The following is a 20,670-nucleotide window of genomic DNA, read 5'->3' on the forward strand; positions in this document are numbered from 1 at the left end:
GTTTATTACTCTAAAAGAGGTTGATCTGAGGTTGTACAATCACATGGTAGTAATATGTACTCGGCATTAGTTGAAAGAGTTGACTGGCTGTTTGTCATCTCACCACTGTCTATAGTCCTATGAAATGAATACACACTTTATCCTCAAAAATATTAGTTTAAATATGGCTGCCACTTCAAATTCACAGAGCTTGCCAATTGATTGAGGGACATTAGCTGTGCAGTAAAATCTCTGTTCACCCATATGGGGTATAGAGGTTGCTCTATATATACATTTTAAATCTGAGCGAAGACTCGATTTAGGGAGTATAAACTGCACACATGTATTTGGATAGCATTTCAGCTACATCGCAGATGTCTGGGATGTACTGTACTAGGTGCCAGTATCCTTCAGAATTATACCCTTGTTAATAGAGTTAAAGCATACTTTAAAGTTTATGGCAGGAGGAAGGACTAAGGGGATATAACTAGTGTATTAGAACATAACGTGTGATCAACAAGAGCACTGTATATTTGGGGGTTTATCACATTGTTACTTAAAAAGCCAAATCATGATGACTTAATATTTATAACATGCATATGACTTGTACAAAGGTTTGGTGTCCATGAATAGTGATGGCCTTCCTTGTATAGGAATAAGAAGTATGCAGTCCCCCGATAGACAAAACAACAGTACACATTTTTCTTGTTCCTGCATGGGTGATGTAGGCAGTGGGTATTAACAATCTATAAATCATCATACACATTTCCATCTACAAATCATTATTTTCTTTGTTTTATTGTAGTCTGTAGAACAAGCTATAATCTCTGATATGGAAATGCATATCCCATTCCCCATAATACTAATACTAAATGATATTTTCTTTACTAACCTCAGATGCTCTATATTTCTGCATGCCTTTGCTAACATGTCCTGAAATGTCTGTCTTGTTCTTTCCCCCCTTTCAACTTCACAAGCTCACTATTTGGATAAAATAGTTAAAGGTACTGTATTCTTTCTATTTGTTTAACCTTCAACAATTGGAGTATATATACACCTATATTTACCCCAATTTTTCTATGTTGTACAAACTTCAGCTAAATACCATTAACATAAATCCCACCTTCCTTTCCTCAATTTGATCAATGCTGTTTGTATGTGTGCATTATTACATGTATAGCATTTGATGATCTTTTTATTGTGTTCTATACTTTTGTTTTTTCTTTGTGTTTTTATATTTAAAAGTGCATTACCTCTGCTGGCTTGAGAAGGGATGAAAAATGCAGAAATTTTAGATTTCTTTAAATTGTTTTGCCCTGTAACTGCTCCAGTATTGGGGAGCTGTATATGCTCAGGATTTTAAGTACAATTCTGATGAGGCTAAACTTGACCCTTGTTATGTTGGAATTTAGTTAATATGGGAAAAATATGAAAATTATGAATTATTTGCAGCAGCTTGATATCATTCTTAAGATATTTGCTGCACTAAAAACAGTCATGATGTACAAGTTATTTATACATCAAAAAACTAAATTTCACTCTTTTGTTTCCTTGCTATTCTGTAATAAAACCATGCATGCCTAAGTATTGCGAATTTAGGCTTGACTTTTCTTTTTAATTTCAAAGTTGTCATATTTGATATTAATGAGTTATTTTAAAAAAATATATACAGACATATAACTTCCCAGCAAATAAAATACCCCAGCTAGTTTTATAATGAATGCATTAGCTTCTTCAGTTAACCATTTATTTGATATTTTTTCTCCTTTTTTATTCCAAATGAGTGTAACCTTCAGAGGGTTTTTTTTTATTATGTTGATCATACATTTGTCCCATGCTGTCGCTTTCATTATTTCAAAGTTTAATCAGAAAGAGGAGGTCAGTTAAATGATTGTCCTTTATACATTTCAAAATAAAAATGTTTCCTTAATATACAACATGTTTATGCCTTAATCATCTTAATAAATGAGTAATATTAATAAAATACTAAAATACATTTATAAATATATAGCTATAGTACATTTAGACTGGCTTATCAAACTTGAGACCAATACTGCTTTTTGAAATTGGAGTATATTGTTCAGTTTGGAGAAATATGCGGGTATATAAATTGCTTTCTTAACGGAAACATTTTGAAGGTAATCAAGCAGAAATAGCCTATAAATGTGAACCTTTGCCCTTTGAAAACACAATTTTACAAAGACAATAATAAAAAAATCAAAGGCTTAAGAGGTTCATTATATATAGCACAAGATGAATTTTGGAAGAAATTAATAAATACATGTTATTTCTTTAATACTATTAATCAGAGTCATTTACATGTTCATATTGTATATTCCGTACCAATTTTATATGAAATTATTATTGCTTCACTACAATTGAAATAGCTTTTTTGAGGATTTGCATAGGCAGGTGCAGAGCGTTTAGTTGGTGGGGCTTATTCAACACAGCCTGCAGTGGCAAAATGAATGTGCTCACCCAATCCAATTGTATTGCTTTACTCGTTATGTCTGTTTAAGTTTAACTTGATGCAGATTCTAAAAGCAAAAAAAATAAAAAATTAGAAATGCTACCAAAGTCACGTTGGCAAATTGCAATGCAAGTCGAAGGCAGCCATCTTTAATACTACCATTCAACCACAATGCAAACCATTTTGTAAATACAGAAGTAACACTAAATCAATCAAATCTGTTTGGATGATCAAAAAATAAGTTTTACTGGCATATCCATTATGACATACATGTACATTTTGGTGCATAGTATAATCATAATCATTTGACTTTAGTGTAATTAATTGCCTCAAATCATGTATTCTTGACTATACTGAATTCCTTAAAGATGGCCGCCATGAAGGAGCCTCTTGGTACTGCTGTAATGTTGCTCTATCCTTTGCATCGCTCATTCCCTAAAAATGTGGCCCATGTGTGCATGTTCCCCAAAAGTTGCCATTGTGTCTTTTGTTGCTGTGTATTTTTAAAAACCTTTAGTTTCAAATTGATGGCCTAACACGCCTTTGCCAAAAACTCTGTTGCAGGGTGAGCACTTTCACTTTAATGGATTCCTAATACACCTTTAAAAATGTCAGCGCTGTAATTTGCTTATTAATGTCACATTGACCTACAACAAATGTTACGTCCCCAACTGAACAGGTTAACTAAGACAGCAGCCCTTTCATCTCTGAAGGTCCTAATTATAAAGCGGAAGCAAGCCCATTAGAACATTCTGTATCAAGTTATGCAGGGATAAAAGTCAATTAGGAACCACATTTTAAGGAAGAAATAAAAAAGCAACGGGCACATTCAGCTTTATAAAGTACTTTGCCTTAAAATCTGCTCACTAAGCACATTCCGCCTTCCAATTTGCAAAGATAACTCTGCTAATAATTAGACTGGAGTCAGGGAGACATAATATCCTTATTAATAACTGGCAGGCCAGGTTTCATATTGTTAGTAAAATGAAATCAAAAGCCACTGTTCGCTTTTACCCAACTAAAAGGGATTATAGTTACTTACTGGCCAAGTCAAATATGCAAAAATGTTGACTTTACGTAGATACCATACAGTGGGAATACTAAAATCCAAACAAGTTTACACACGTTCACGCACAAAGGCAAATAGACTGTTCACTTTACAAGAGAATTTTTCCTTAACCTAGAGCATGATGTGAAGCCCTGCTGGATCCTATATGTCAGCCATGTGCAAAAGAAATTAGGTTGTAGGTTTTTTCCATGATACGGTTTTCTGTGCAATAGGGTATTCTGTGAAAATTCTCTTGCAAAGTAAACAGCCAATTTCACACACACACACGTTTATATTTATTATATTAATATTTTAGATCTATTATACATTGCAAGTTAAACCTGAGACAATCTACAGTTCCAAAGCCACAATAATATATAGCACTGTACTCATATTCACATATAACATGGGGTCTGTAGATTGAAGCATATTTTCCTGGATACAGCATTCCTTTCATATGTGTATGGTGAGGTTAAAAACACCAGTGGACCTAATGAAACTCAGTAACTCATCTAAAAGTATCATATATTCCAAAAAAGTTGGGAGGCTGTGTAATACCTACATAAAAACAGAATACAGTTTGCAAATTTCATAAACCCATATTTTATTCACATTAGAAAAAATAAGATATACCAAATGTTTAAACAGAGAAAATGTACCATTTTAAGAAAAAAATAAGATAATTTTGAAATTGATGGCAGCAACACATCTCAAAAAGTTGGGACAGGGCAACAAAAAGCTGGCAAAGGGATTGGTACTAACAAGAAGCATTGTGAAGAACATTTTGCAACTAATTAGGTTAAGGTCAGTATGTTATTGGGTATAAAAAGAGCATCTTAGGCCGCGTACACACGACCGGTCCAAAACGATGAAAACGGACTGAAGTTCAGTTTTATCGGTCCAAACCGACCGTGTGTACGCCCCATCGGTCTGTTGTCCTTCGGACAAAAATTAGAGAACTTGCTTTAAAATCAAACCGATGGTTAGTACACAAAAGCATAGGTTCAAAACCCACGCATGCTCAGAATCAAGTCGACGCATTCTTGGAAGCATTGAACTTCATTTTTTCAGCTTGTCGTGTGTTTTACGTCACCAAGTTCTGACCCGATCGGTTTTTGAAACGATGGTGTGTACGCACATCAGACCACCAGTCGGCTTTAGCGGTGAACTGATGAAAATGGTCCGTCGGACCATTCTCATCGGATGGACTGACCGTGTGTACGCGGCCTTAGATTCAGGGAATTGGCCATGTTTACCGTGGTGTAGCATCCCCTCTTCTTTGAACAACACTATGTATATGCCTGGGAACTGAATAGATCAGTTGCTGGAATTTTGGGAGAGGAATGTTGTACCATTCTTGCCTGATATAGGATTTTAACTGCTCAACAGTCCTGTGTCATCTTTGTCACATTTTTTGTTTCAAGAAGCGGCAAATATTTTAAACTGGTAAAAGGTCTGGACTGCAGACAGGCCAGTTAAGCACACAGACTCTTCTACTAAAAAGTCATCCTGCTGTGAAATATGCAAGGCTTTCCCTAAAAAAAAGATGTGGTCTAGATGGGAGCACAAGCTGCTCTTAAACCTGGATATTTATTTCATCATTGATAGTGCCTTTTCAGATGTGCAAGCTTCCCATTCCATTCACATAATTGCACCCCATACCATCATAGATACAGGCTTCCATGGTTGCCAAGAAGAATGTCAAATGTTACATTTGTCTGACCACAGGACAGTTTTCCACTTTGCAACACAACATTTTAAATGAGCTTTGGCCCTGAGAATATGGCAGCGTTTCTGGATCATGTTTTGCTATGGCATCTTCTTTGTACAATAGAGCTTAACTTGCATTTTTGATGGCATGGAGAACAGAAAGTGATTTTTAGAAAGTATTCCTGAGCCCATGCAGTGATGTCCATCACAGAATCATGCTTGTTTTTTATGCAGTGCCGTCTGAGGGCCAGAAGATCACGGGCATCGAATGTTGTGTTTCAACCTTGTCTCTTGCGCACATCTGTAGATAGTGAGAATCTTTTGATGATATTATAGATTGTAGATTATCATATATTTAAAATTTTTGCAATTTTACATTGAGGAACATTATTCTGAAATTGTTCAACAATTTTTAGACTGATATTTTCACAGATTAGTGGACTTCAGCCCAGCTTTACTTCTGAGACACTTTGGCCCAGATTCTCGTACGAGTTACGCCGGCGTATCTCCAGATACGCTGTCGTAACTCTGAGTCCGAGCCGTCGTATCTATGCGCCTGATTCTTAGAATCAGTTACGCATTGATTTGTATTAGATCCGACCGGCGTAAGTCTCTTACGCCGTCGGATCTTAACTGCATATTTACGCTGGCCGCTAGGGGCGTGTACGCTGATTTACGCATAGAAATATGTAAATCAGCTAGATACGCCAATTCACGAACGTACGCCTGGCCGACGCAGTACAGATACGCCGTTTACGTTAGGCTTTTCCCGGCGTAAAGTTGCCCCTGCTATATGAGGCATACATGAGGCGTACCAATGTTAAGTATGGACATCGTTCCCGCGTTGAATTTTGAAAATGTTACGTCGTTGCGTAAGTCGTTTGCGAATAGGGCTGGGCGTCATTTACGTCGAAAGCATTGGCTTCTTGCGGGTTAATTTGGAGAATGCGCACTGGGATACTTTCAGGGACGGCGCATGCGCCGTTCGTAAAAATCGTCATTTACGGGGGGTCACATTAAATTTACATAACACACGCCCACATCTACCACATTTGAATTAGGCGGGCTTACGCCGGCCTATTTACGCTACGCCGCCGCAACTTTGGTTTGAGAATACGGCACTTGCCTGTCAAAGTTGCGGAGGCGTAACGTAAATAGGATGTGTTACGCCCGCACAAAGATATGCGCTTCTATGTGAATCCGGGCCTTTGACTTTAAGATGCTCTTTTTATACCCAATCATGTTACTGACCTGTTGCCAATTGACCTAATTAGTTGCCAAATATTCTTCAAGATCCGTCTTGTTAGTACCACTTACTTTGCCAACTTTTTATTGTCCTGCCTTAAGTTTTTGAGCCATGTTACTGCCATCATTTTCAAAATACCTTCTTGTTTTTCTATAAAAATGTTTTCTATTTTCTATTGTGAATAAAATATGGGTTTATGAGACTTGCAAATCATTGCATTCTGTTTTTATGTAGATTTTACACAGTGCACCAACCTTTTTAGAATTGAGGTTATACGTTCTATGTGTTCTGCAGCAACCAATCAGAAACAGACTTTTAAATGACAGGATTTTTTGGTGACTGCAGGCACAACATGTCTGTAGCATCACCTTCAAGCCCCATTAACAGTACACTGATGTCCTTAAAAGGAACCTAAGAGTAACATGAAGTGGTCTTCATCTGAAAGTGTTAGGCCCCGTACACACGACCAGTTTCCTCGGCAGAATTCAGCTTCCGACCGAGTTTCTGGCTGAATTCTGCCGAGAAACCCGGCCGTGTGTACACTTTCGGCCGAGGAAGCCGACGAGGACCTCGGCGAGGAAATAGAGAACATGTTCTCTATTTCCTCGTTGTTCTATGGGAGAACTCGGCCCGCCGAGGTCCTCGGCGGCTCCAGGACTGAACTGGCCGAGGAACTCGATGTGTTTGGCACGTCGAGTTCCTCGGCCGTGTGTACGGGGCCTTAGTTGTCATGCTGGCTGTCTTGCTTTAATATATTGTAGCACAGACTTAGGACAAGTGCTCTAGACACTTTTCTGACTTTCCTAGTCTGTGTACTTTCTCTGGGTCATTAAATCAGCAAGTTTTAAAGTCAGCTAGCTTTAAATTGTACATTAGGGCTTGTGTCGATGGGCTTTTGTTCAGATCAGGGATGTTTAGCATTCCCATACAAGTCTATGGAAATGCAAAACCCAATTGAAGCAGGTAAGAGGGAGGTTAATTGCAGGTTACATGCACCTGTTAATGATTTATTAATGAAGAGTCTTAAACTGACGGCTTCAACACAAGCCCTCATTGTGTTACTGTATGATTGATGTTGCATGCACTTGCATGGTGTAGTATGGCAAGCAAATAATATTTTATGAGAGGATCAAGAACATAAAAAGGTTGTACCAAAAGAAAGTATTTATGATATCTATAAGTCCCAGTCTAAACAAATACTATTTCAGCTATCTGTGGGTAAAAGTATCCCCATTTTTAAAAGTGTAAGCTTTTACCCCTACAATTCCAAAAAAATATTAAAAATGAATAGGTATAGTAAGCAGCAGATGTACAAAATTGAGTTCATGAGCCCAATTTCGCAGAAATATCTTATTGTCCAATTTTAGCCAAAACTTGATATTTTTAGTTTTGAACATTGTTTAGGAAGGTTATATTCTCTGTCAACTGTTTGTGGGTTTTTTCCGGTCCTGTTGGTCTGTATCATGGCACTTACTGTCTGTAATACTTGTGCAAGTGTATTGCAGTGTTCATGTTTGTACAGTACGCTGTGCTCTACAACTATAGGGCTCCATGTTATATGTGAATGAATAGGCTCATTACCTACCTGTTCAATATCAGACATAGCATATGCATTTACACATTGTTACATGTAAAATCTAATGTTTAAACTGTACATATTTATCTGACCAAGGCCATTCCCAGACAGTAATGGAAAAAAAAATAGTTTGCTTTTAAAGTATCTTGGTAAAAGCGCTGCTTATAGTCTACAATCAGATCAGACGAAAAAGAACAAATTATCATTTCTACTTTTGTTTTGTTTATCGTGATACTTTTATATGTATTGTCTGCCTTGAAGACCATTTGAAGCATATTTTTTCTAATAACCCAGTCTTTTAAATTATTGTCATTTGTTTCATAAATTTTCCCTTCTTACTCATAAAAGCAGACAAGATAGGATATAAAGGTAACCCACTGCAAAGGCCTTAGGGAGACTGTCACAAAGAAAACCTCACTTTCTGCTCTATGTCTTGAAGCACGTCACAGCCGTGTTTTTGTATAGTCTTCTCAATGTCTCTTCTTGTGGTCCTTATGGTATTTCATTTTGTCCGTCCTGAGTAACCAGAATTGCACAGCTCCTACGTTAAGTTGGAAATCTCGTCAGTCCTGTCCCCTCCGTTTGCAGCCTGATCCCTCCAATGTCTGTTAGATTAGTCGCTAAGCTGCTTCACTTTATTTCTCAGCTTTTGCTTCTTATGTGAAAAAGGAATGTACTCTCAGCATAAAGTACCATCACTGCCACCGGCGGGTACTTTGTGCAACTATGGAAAGCACTGTAAATTCACATGAAGTCTTCGAACTCCTGAGACCAGATAATATGGCTTTTATAAATATTCAATAAAAAAAGTTAACCTGCTTATTATGTACCTCAATAGTGCATACTGGCTGCATTTTTACATCGCTGGTACTTATTTATTCAAATATCTAAAGGTAAAACTGTTCATGTTTATGGGGACCAGTCAGATTCTTCATTGCATTCTCCCAGTGCAGTATGGGATAAGTCAATGAAGGACACGATTGGGTGTTATGGGAAAAAGGAATTGTTCTTCTTTTAAGCAAATTTAATAAATAATGCCAAGTGTGTGTAATGACTGCAACTTGTCCTGCCATCTAATGGCGGGGTATCTGTACATCATACAGACTAACAGTCATACATCAGCCAGTCTTTTTTTCTTTTTTTTTTTTAAAACAATCCTTCACTTTACCAAATTTAATTTGTATATTAAAATAAAAGGAAAATCAGAAATTAGCTGTCCTATCTGGTCATCAGGATGCTGGTGTCCACAGGTCTCCACTGCCGGTGGTGAAACCTCAAATTACCAAGGCTTCTTAGGAGTTTATGATCTGTGCAGTTTAACTCTGTCACTTTATGTGTTGTTACAGTGTTTATGCTTTTTATGAAGGCCTGTAAGTGTCCTATGTTTTGTTCAATAAATTTGGAGCTTAGGGGAATCCCCAAATCATGTCATGACTTTCCTTATGTCTGTGTCTTGGCAGAAGGCTGCCCGGGACTCTGTAACAGCAATGGAAGATGCGCGTTGGATCAAAATGGATGGCATTGTGTGTGCCAGCCGGGCTGGAGGGGAGCAGGATGTGATGTTGCCATGGAAACCTTGTGCACTGATAGTAAGGACAATGAAGGAGGTAAGATTAAGTTTCCTCTTCTTTTTTTTTTTACATCTATTTACTTTTGATGGGAATATGACATTTTGTCAGCACACCTCATTGTTATATGAAATGGATTCTTACCAAACTGAAACTTGCTATTTTTTCAGCTACATTCAAATCTCTCTAGACACTATGATGTGGGCTTCTGATGACCTTTTTTTCAGTTTAAAACTGATGCTTAAAGATACATTTTGAACAAATGCCTCTAAGCTTCAGCTTTTTTTTTTTCAAAGCGGTTTGTTCTTATTTTGATTTCTTTGTACTTGACCTGCTGTATGGGGAATTTGAGGATGATAATGAATTGTACTGAAGCTGTGTTGATGTCTAAGCTTTTTGGACTTTATTATTATTCAAAATGCCAACAGGGCCGGAATAGCATGATCTGTTGTATTTAGAAGGATGTTTATATTTTAAAGCAAATGCATGCTACTGAAGGGTATAAGGAAACGGTGACAAGTTACATGACGCTGAATTTATCCTGAGCTGAAAAGGAAAGTGTATACTGTAACTGTTCATTTTCCTTAGAATTTGCCCTGGTGGGTGGATGTGAAACTTGAAAAGTTGCTTAGCAACCGTATATTTCACAAAAGGGCTGTTGCTTCTTCTAATATATATGAATCATCACTTATAAAATGATAGTAAAAGTCTTAAAATAGAACTGTCTGTTATGTATATAAATCATATATACGGTCACACAGGACCCCTCAATATATATAGTAATTGTAAAGCAGTTAAAAAATAATAATAGTATATAATTTAAACAAATCTGGTTTTCACTTTGAATATCTAACCCAAATGATGTCTGTTGCTTTATATCATTTAATGTCCACAACAAATATTTTTACACAATGGAGGCATTTAAAATGTAACTGCACTTCCTCCTATATTATGCATTTGTATCTTTGTCCTAGTAGTCCCTATCCAATATTACATTTTACACAGATTAGTCCTGCCTGCAGAATAATGTAGAGGACCGCACTCTGAAAAACCAAGCTCCCGTTACCTATTCAGATCAGTGCAAGTCTTCTGTCTTCAAACAGCTCCCTCTAGTGTTGGCCAGGAGAATCACACTTGCTGCCTTGAAAACCCATTCAACCTCTCCAGTTCTCTTCAGATACATTTTCCCAACCAGTCAGAAGAGGTGATGTCTGATGTATGAATGCATTACATGGACCAATCCATGAACACATGCTCTTAGTGATACTGAGAGCTGCCATGTGTCACAGTGTTTCTTACACATTGGAAGCAACTTGCCTTTTCCCATCTTTACATAAATGAAACAGTGTGGCAGTTGTTACTAACAAAATTGATCCTTAAGGTGGTTGATAATCTCAGACATGAAATATGAACAAAGCATATCCCTCTATAGTGGGGGCCAGCAACCTGTTGATCGTGGACAGGGGACTGGTAGATCACAGTCTGGGCTTTCTGACCCACCATTCCAGAGCATCAAAGTGCAATGCAGAAGGACTACTACTACTGTAAAGTTGGAGCTGTAGTAGGGAGCAAAAGCCGAATAAGCCAATGTTTCATCTGTAGTGCTGGCGCCTGTCCCATGTGGAGTGATATCAGGCTAATTGGAGAAAAGCCAATGTAGCATCAATATTTAAAAATGGCCCAAAATACATCCCTGGGAATTACAGACCAGTTAGCCTAACATCAATAGTATGCAAGCTCTTGGAGGAGATGATAAGGGACTATATACAAGATTTTAGTAATGAGAACGGTATCATTAGCAGTAATCAGCATGGATTCATGAAGAATCATTCTTGCCAAACCAATCTATTAACCTTCAATGAGGAGGAGAGTTGCCATCTAGATAAAGGAAGGCCCGTAGACGTGGTGTATCTAGATTTTGAAAAAGCATTTGAAACAGTTCACCATAAATGTTTACTGTACAAAATAAGGTCTGTTGGCATGGACCATAGGGTGAGTACATGAATTGAAAACTGGCTACAGGGGCAAGTTTAGAGGGTGGTGATAAATTGGGAGTAGGGATGAGCTTCATATTCAAATCGAACTCACGTTCCACTCGAACATCAAATGTTCGATCGTTCGTCGAATTACGACCGTTTTGGGCCATTCGTGCCAAATTCGAGTGACGTGTCTCGGCCCATAATTCACTGCGGCATTGCAGTGCATTGCTGGCTGATGATTGGCCAAGCATGCACTATGACGCGCATGCTTGGCCAATCACAGCGCACAAAAAACGGTGAGCCAGAATTCAGCCAGAAACTCGATCGGAGCTGAATTCTGCCGAGAAACCCGGCCGTGTGTACACTTTCGGCCGAGGAAGCCGACGAGTTCCTCGTCGAGCCAAATAGAGAACATGTTCTCTATTTCCTCGTTGTTTAATGAGGAAAGTTGGCTCGCCGAGATCCTCAGTGACTTCACACAGAACTCGACGAGCAAAACGATGAGTTTTGCCCGTTTAGTTCCTCGGACGTGTGTACAGGGCCTTAGAAAAGCACCTGAACGACCACAACATACAGGGAAATACAAGGTAATACTGACATATAATCACACATATACTGTAGTTTGGACTTGATGGACATTTGTCTTTTTTCAACCTCACCTACTATGTAACTATGTAACTGCACTCCACCTCTTATTCCAGCTAGTGGTCTCCAGAGCAGTGATAACAACTGGAAAGAAGAGATCTTCAGGTCAGTGTAAAGCAGTACACTGGGCATTATAGTATTGGGCTGCTTTCACACTGATTTGCTGCGGGTGTTTGCAATTGTAATAAACCCATGATTGTTGTGCAATGCACACAATTGCTACACAGTAGTACAGCAATTAGAGGTTTAAATTGGGTATGAGGAGGCGACACTGTGCCCAGTGATCTTTTACTTCTCCCATGTTGTTCAGGTAGATCTCCACCTCTTTAAGGTTGCCTACCACTGCTCTATAGTTTGTACTTGTCTCAATCCAGAGCACTAAGGGTTTGATTTACTAAAACTGAAGAGTGCAAAATCTGGTGCAGCTGTGCATCGTAGCCAATCAGCTTCTAACTTCACCTTGTCAATTAAGCTTTGACAAACAAAACTGGAAGCTGATTGGTTTCTATACAGAGCTGCACAATATTTTGCACTCTCCAGTTTTGGTAAATCAACCCCTAAGTGTAATTTTGGTCTGCTGCCTCGTTCCTCTGCTATCTTCATGAGTCACTTCTGACAATGTTTTCCTGACAAAAAGAGAAAAAAGGAGACAGAGGAGATACCTCCAGCACACAGCCTGTGATTGACAGCCACAGCTCTGTTCCTGTATGCTGTGTGGAGGGGGGGGGTCCCTTCCCATCAATCAGCTCTTAAACCTCTCCTCAATGAGCTCTGTAGAGAGAATCTTCAACTCCATGCCCTTGAACAGCTGTAGAGAATAAACAGGCACAGGTAATGTAGGAGGATTTGATTCATCTCTATGTACCACCTAATCACTTCACTGGGCATATGTAAAGATTTACAGATTTATTTTAAATAAATAAAATCCTTGATTGAAGTCTAGTGTAGGTGGACCCCATTCTGGTCCTTGGCTGCTTTCTCTCTGGCAGTGACACAAGGAAGCACTTGCGAGTTGGTAGACTCTTGAATGTGTATGGAGAAGCCTCTGGTATACAATTTCATCTCATTTAAAAAAAAACTTTTTGAAAGTGTGCAGTCCGGAGAGGCTAGTCTTCATCAAGCCTTAACACAGGTTATTTTGTGCATTCTGTAACTGTAACTTGATTAGCACCAACTGTTCAGGCCTTGAAGAAGGGAAAAGTTTTTTCCCTTAAAGTGCATTGGCTGTATCTGATTCTCTTAACCAAAAAATGTTTCAAAAACATATTTTAAAGTGGTAGTAAACCACATGTGGTTAAAAAATAAAAAATACATTTCCTGCAAGGCAATGACATAAGGTGCTAGTATGCATCGCATACTAGCACATTATGAGAAACTTACCTTAGAACAAAGCCCTCCACTGCCACATTGTCACCACTAAGAGGGCCGACATCTTTCTCCGGTCTTCCTTTCTGGTTTGCAGTCTCTGGCTACACAAATGACTGGGGGCATAATTACGTCACTCCTGCACATGCACGCAGGAGCCGCCGTTTACGGCACGGGCTCTGAAGGTCCAGCACTATAAGGTAGACCTTCAGAGCACATGCGCCGGTGATGACATCGGCTGCATGGTAGTGTCTCCACATAAATGACATTTTGTTGCAGATGATTCCCAAAATCTGACTTGTATCTTAGTGCAGACTTCTGAGACAATCAGTGAGCCAATCACATAAGCAGGAAATCGTTTCTGGAGGGTGTTCTGTACACCATCTGTATATAAACAAACAATATAAACAAAGTTTACGTCCTTTTTTTCCCCCACAAATAGAGCTGTCTTTTGGTGGTATTTGGTCATCTCTGCGGTTTTAATTTTTTGCACTATAAACAAAAAAAGAGCGACAATTTAGAAAAAAACGTTTTGCTATAATAAATATCCCAAATAAAAAAAAAAATTTAAATGTCTTCATCAGTTTAGGCCGATATGTATTCTTCTACATATTTTTAGTAATAAAAATCACAATAAGCGTATATTGATTGGTTTGCGCAAAAGTTATAGCATCTACAAAATAGGGGAAAGATTTATGGCATTTTTATTATAATTTTTTTTTTACTAGTAATGGCAGGGATCAGCATTTTTTATTGGTACTGCGACATTATGGCAGACAGATCGGACACTTTTGATACGTTTTTGGGACCATTGACAATTATACAGCGATCAGTGCTATAAAAATGCACTGATTACTTTGTAAATGTCACTGACAGGGAAGGGGTTAACACTAGGGGGTGATCAAAGGATTAACTGTGTTCCCTTGTGTGTGTTCCAACTGTAGGGGGATGGGACAGACTGGAGGAGATGACAGATCGCTGTTCCTAGCTAGTAGGAACACACAATCTGTCTCTCCTCTCCTCGCAGAACAGGGATTTGTGTCTTTACACGCACATGTCCCTGATTTGGCTCTCGTGCCCGCGATTGCATCGTGACCGCCGGCCAGGCGCATCGGCACCCCCTCAGTTCAGCGGGCACGTGCACGCTATCCACGCTTCAAGGGCCGATGTACAGCTACGACGGTTCACAGGAATGTGCCGACCTGCCGCCGTATAATGACGGCGGCTGGTCGGCAAGCGGTTAAAGAAAACATGTAACGAGAGAAACACAGAGGCTGCCATTATTGGCCACGAATTGAAATACTAATTGCCTGGCTGTCACTTCGGTTTGAATTCCATATGGGTCACGTACCAGGAATAAGTGCGGAGATAAAAACTTGACTTTCCATATCTGTATATTTGTTCCAGGTCTGTGATTCATAGAGATATGAAGATATTTCTTCTGTCTAACATCTCCAGACAAGGAGCAGCAATGGCAGCCCCCATATTTCTCATTTTACAGGTTTACTTTAATTTGCATATTTGCCCTGAGTATGTAATAGCTGCAGTATATAGAATTTCCTGATTATATCCTGCAGTGTCATGTCAATAAAATTGTGTGATAAATGTGAAGGACCTGCTGTGGATTTCTCTGATAATCTTTCTCTAAACATACTCTGTAAACAGCAAAGCAGTTTCATTATAACCATCCCAAAAGCATTAAAATATTTTCCGCATTCACCGGCCGCATTTGTACCTTTATAATGTAGACTTAGGCATTTATGCCACTCAAAGGCATTCCAAACAGGAATATTGCATCTTATTTAAGTAGCCCTGGAGTGCTGTTAGTGATTACAGCTCTGGCCATTTCAGGCTGCAGCTGATTGGATTGTGTGCAGCACATAAGCATTTCTTTGTAAGACGGGGGATTTATTTATTTCAATTCCAATCTCCTAAGCGCAGTTAGCTTCTGAAAAGAATTTCCATGATACGTATTGCAGCCATTGCCAAAACTCCAGGGGGCAGCAAAACTTCTAGGAGACTCACCCAATGACCTGCTATAAGTCTGCAGCCGAGTCTCTCCACAATTACTTAAACAAGCAGCTTGTGCTACCCATACACTTTAAGCACCACTCAGCAATCATCAGGGCAAATCTGCTGAGACTGTCAAGTGAGAATTGTGCCTTGCAAATACATCTGTGTGTGTATGTGGTTTTTCTTTTCATATTGTTCCTGTTTTATGCATTTATATGAAGGCTAGTGTGTAGGATAGAATGCCCTGTATATTCCTAAATGATGTTCCTGGCTGGGTCTTCCTCGGAGAATTGTACATGCTAATAAAACAGTCATTCAACAAAATGACAGGGCTTTGACATTTTCAAAAAACAATCAATCTTTAACCACTTGCTTACTGGGCACATATACCCCCCTCCTGCCCAGGTGAAATTTCAGCTTCCGGCACTGCGTCGCTTTAACTGACAATTGCGCGGTCGTGCGACGTTGCTCCCAAACAAAATTGACGTCCTTTTTTCCCCACAAGTAGAGCTTTCTTTTGGTGGTATTTGATCACCTCTGCGGTTTTTATTTTTTGCGCTATAAACAAAAAAGAACGACAATTTTGAAAAAAAATACAATATGTTTTACTTGTTGCTATAATAAATAGCCCAATAAAAAAAAAAATTCAGTCTAGGCCAATACGTATTCTTCTACATATTTTTGGTAAAAAAAAAAAATCGCAATAAGCGACTGGTTTGCACAACAGTTATAGCGCCTACAAAATAGGGGAGAGAATAATTATTTTGTATTATTTTTTTTTTACTAGTAATGGCGGCGATCTGCGATTTTTATTGCGACTGCGACATTATGGCGGACACATCGGACACTTTTGACACTTTTTTACCACCATTCACATTTATACTGCGATCAGTGCTATAAATATGCACTAATTACTGTATAAATGTGACTGGCATTGAAGGGGTTAACACTAGGGGGTGAGGAAGGTGTTAAATGTGTACCCTATATAGTGTTCTAACTGTGGGGGAAGGGGGGTGACTGGGGGAGGTGACCGATCTGTGTCCCTATGTACAAGAGACACAGATTGGTCTCCTCTCTCCCTGTTATGCACGCTGTTATTGTGAGAGCCGGCAATGAGAAATGAACTCATATGTTTACATATGAGATCATCTCTCATTGGCCACACAGATCGCCTACCAAACGGCCACTCCGATTGGCCGTTCATGGCGATCTGTGATTGGCTGTGTCCAAGGGACACGGCCAGCAAAGAAGTTCCACGCTGCGTGCTTGGGAAAGTGTGCGCAGGGAACGAGGAAAGGGGCGGTCGTAAAAAGACGGCATCCCAGAGAAGTAGAGCCACCCTGCGGCCGTATATAGTCGTACGGCCGTCGGGAAGTGGTTAAGGCATACGTATATTTATTAGGCAAAAACAAAAGAAATTACATTCTATGTATGAGGTCAAAGAGCTGCTGTGAGTTTTAAACTATGTATGTGAAAGTGTCCATCTGCACATACTGAAATATTTCCTGTCCATGTGTAAGACAGAAAGTGACAGGGTGGGGTCGCCATTGTGACCTCCAATGCTACATCAGTGGTTGGGAGGTGTGGCCTCCCAAAACGCAAATTTAAACAAGCCCTTACTGTCATGAACCCCTTCTAAACTTGTGGTTTACCCACACTGCGGGTGCTGCGCAGTTTCTTGTGGGTTAGCTGCTATTTACCATAGACTTCTATTATATCTTGCAGATGTGGTGCACTTGCTGAAATCACACCCAAAACCCCTGCATTCAGTTTGAGGTCAAGGACCACTTCAGTGGGCCAGTTGTGGCCCACGGGTCGAGCACCCCTGTCATAAGTTATGATTGGCAGGTATTGATTGTATCTGTTGTGACCAAGTAACCTAATAATCTGATCGAAATACAATCGTATTTATGAACAAAGTATCTCAATCCTGCTGATCAATGCAAAAAGATTGTGAATTGCGATTGAATCAGAATGTAATTGCATCTAAAGTGCTTGGAAGGAAACTTATGGCTATTCCCTGTTTTTGCAGATTTTATCATTTTGATAGAATCACAGAATGATTGGATAAAAAAATGTAAGCACCCAGTGTCCTCTTGGGAAGATTATCCTTTACTTCCTGTTCTAGCGACAATTTAAAATGTTGGATTTTCTCCCACTAGAGGGCAGAAAAGCAAGGGAAGTGGTTCTCAGGACAAGCCGAGAAGGGTAGCCTCCTTTCTGGGAGCAAAGAGAGCAATAAAAAACCTGACAGAGGTTCTAATCCTACCCACTCTAAAAAAAAAAAAAATAAGGTTTTAGGTTGTGATACTCTTTAACCTTGCTCTTTCTGCTGGCGCCAGTGGAGGCAAAAAATGCAGCACAATGACAGTGTTGCCAACTATCTGTTAAAAATATTTTGGTTTGCCATTTGTGTCCCATTGGGGAGATTTCCCTTTACTTCCTGTCCCATATCCAATACAGGAAGTTCGATTAAATCCTTCCAAAGTTAGAAAATCCCTGGCTGTCACCAGGGTCTCCATTGGAAGGTTTCCCCTCTAATGCCGCGTACAGACGATCGGACATTCCAACAACAAAACTGTGGATTTTTTTCACACATGCTGTCGGAAATGCCTATCGCCAAGAATGCGGTCACGTACAACACGTATGATGGCACTGCGCGCTCCCAACACAAGTACCAAGCAGTCACAAACCGCTCTCATTCTCTGTTAATGATCAGAAACCCACTCCGTTGGCTCCTGATCATTAACATAGAATGGGAGCCAATCACAGTAATCACATGATTGGCATTAAGACCCAGTTAAAGGGTCATCTGGAGGGGTGGCAACAGGTTAAGAAAAAAATAGAAGCTGTCCAGATTCTAAAAAATAAATAATTTTAAAGAGTTTATTGTTCACATTATGAAGCACAGCATACCACTAAACAATTATCGCCCTGGGATGCCAAAACATCTCCCTATTCTTGGCTTTCAGCTGTTTGGAGAAATCTTCAATTCACTGATGGTCTATAATTGCCTGTAGAATTTGGAAACATTCACTGTAAGAATGAGAGGATATGCCAAGCAGGAGATGACATTCCCTAGATGCAGACAGATTTCACAGTGAAATTTACTAATCTAGGAACGGCAAGAAAACCCAGTTTGCACAGAGTTGCCGGCATTCCCTAATGATTAGTGGCTGCATAAGACTAAAATAATGCACTGCTAATTTGTATTTAATGTGTGGTATGCATCATTTTTAGGACTATAAACCAGCTTTTCTCAGCATTTTGTATACAGAGGAACCCTTGAAATAATTTTCATGTCTCGGGATCCTCTGCTAAATTATTACATCTCTAGTTCATGGCATATTTGCATGCTCAGTAAGTTGTAAATATAATCATATATAAAAGAACAAAGGCTGTAGTGTGTCTAGTGAATTTGACACTCTATAGAAATAAATGTTTCACTAACACTCATGAAATGGAATGGATAATAATAATGGCCAGAAAATAGACACCCAACTGTGAAAATTGTAGTGCCCTCTACATTGGTGGTCAGTAGAAAAGTGTCTTCTTATATAAGTAAGGTAGGTGGGTGTAGTGGTCCGACAACTAAATCTGTTCTCGTAAATTCCAAACGTGTGTAGACAATTCCGACGTACAAAATTCCACGCATGCTCTGAATCAAGTACGAGACGGTCTGGTAAAACTAGCATTTGGAGATAACACATTCGTCACGCTGTAACGGACTGAAAAGCATGAGGCTGAAAAGCGCGAATCGTCCCTTACCAAACTTCTACTAACATGACTGGTATTGGTCTTCCCTTTAATAGTGCCATTGTACGTGTTATACGTGACCACGTTCTTGGCGATCAGAATTTTTTACAACATTTGTGAGACCATGTGTATGAGCCAACATTCGTCGTAAAAAAAAAAACACGGCTTTGTTGTCGGAATGTCCGATCGTGTGTACGCGGCATTAGAGTACACTGAGTGCCGGTTCACACAGGAGCAGCTCTGAAACCGCCCCGCACAGCGCGACCTCAGCGCAGCTTGTAAACGACTTATTTAATAGAAGTCAATGCAAGCCACTCTGAAAAGTAGCACAAGAACCTTTTTCCAAGTCAGAGTGACTTGAGTTGCTCCTATTAGAATGGTTACATTGCACCGCATGAAGCATGACCTGACAGGTCGCCCCTGTGTGTGAACCAGGACTAAGTGTAAAAGTGCAATCCAGACACAATTCAAAACATATGTTACAGTAAAGGTATAACTCAGCATACATCATTAAACAGTACCAGTAATGGAGTCCAAATCAAGAAAAAAATACAAACAGAACTCTAAGGAGGTTATTTACTAAAGACAAATCCACTTTGCACTACAAATGCACTGCAAGTGCAGTCACTGTAGATCTGAGGGGGACATGCAAGGGAAAAAAAGCATTTTAGCTTGTACATGATTGGATGCTAAAATCAGTAGAGCTTCCCCTCGGATCTACAGCGATCTTCTGTGACTGCACTTACAAGTGTACTTGTAGTGCAGAGTGGATTTGCCTTTAGTAAATCAACCCCTAAGTCACAGGCAGCCATACACACACAAATGCCTCCCCTCTTCCCCCAAGTGCATTCCAAAATCCAAGAAACACCTGTAAACAGTACTCTAATGCCTAGTACACATGTATGGGATTCCCGGCGCTAAAAAGTCCGCCGGGAAAACCGAGAACCTGCTCAGTACGTTTTTTCCCCTACACACGAGAAGTTTTCCCGACAGGAAAACTGCGATGGAGTTTGGGTTGGGAATCCCGGCCATGTGTATGCTCCATCGCAGTTTTTCACATAGGAAAACTGCCAGGAAAAAGACCGCCGGTTCTCTTTTTTTTCTGTCAGTTTTCCTGTCGGGGAAAACTGCAATGGAGCATACACACGGCCGGGATTCATGGCCAAAAGTTCTCATGACAGTTTTCCCGACAGGAAAACCAGTCGTGTGTACGAGGCAATAGAATCTACATCCAAAGAGGGGACCTCTGAGTAAGACCTCGTACACACGACCGAGTTTCTCGGCAAAAATCAGCAAGAAACTTGCTGGGAGATAT

The 20,670-nt window shown here is 39.6% G+C and overlaps 1 protein-coding gene across 3 annotated transcripts in view; it reads left to right on the forward strand.

The window, feature by feature from the left end:
• Positions 1 to 20,670, forward strand: part of TENM3 (teneurin transmembrane protein 3) — a 1,530,681-nt gene that overhangs the window by 1,359,555 nt on the left and 150,456 nt on the right. For all 3 annotated transcript variants that reach the window (XM_040333815.1, XM_040333823.1, XM_040333831.1), the window contains 2 exons: positions 957 to 983; positions 9,490 to 9,636. In XM_040333815.1, coding sequence (XP_040189749.1) covers positions 957 to 983; positions 9,490 to 9,636 — 174 coding nt within the window. The remainder of the gene's footprint in view (positions 1 to 956; positions 984 to 9,489; positions 9,637 to 20,670) is intronic.

This window comes from Rana temporaria, chromosome 1 (assembly GCF_905171775.1).
Source record: "Rana temporaria chromosome 1, aRanTem1.1, whole genome shotgun sequence".
Lineage (NCBI taxonomy): Eukaryota > Metazoa > Chordata > Amphibia > Anura > Ranidae > Rana > Rana temporaria.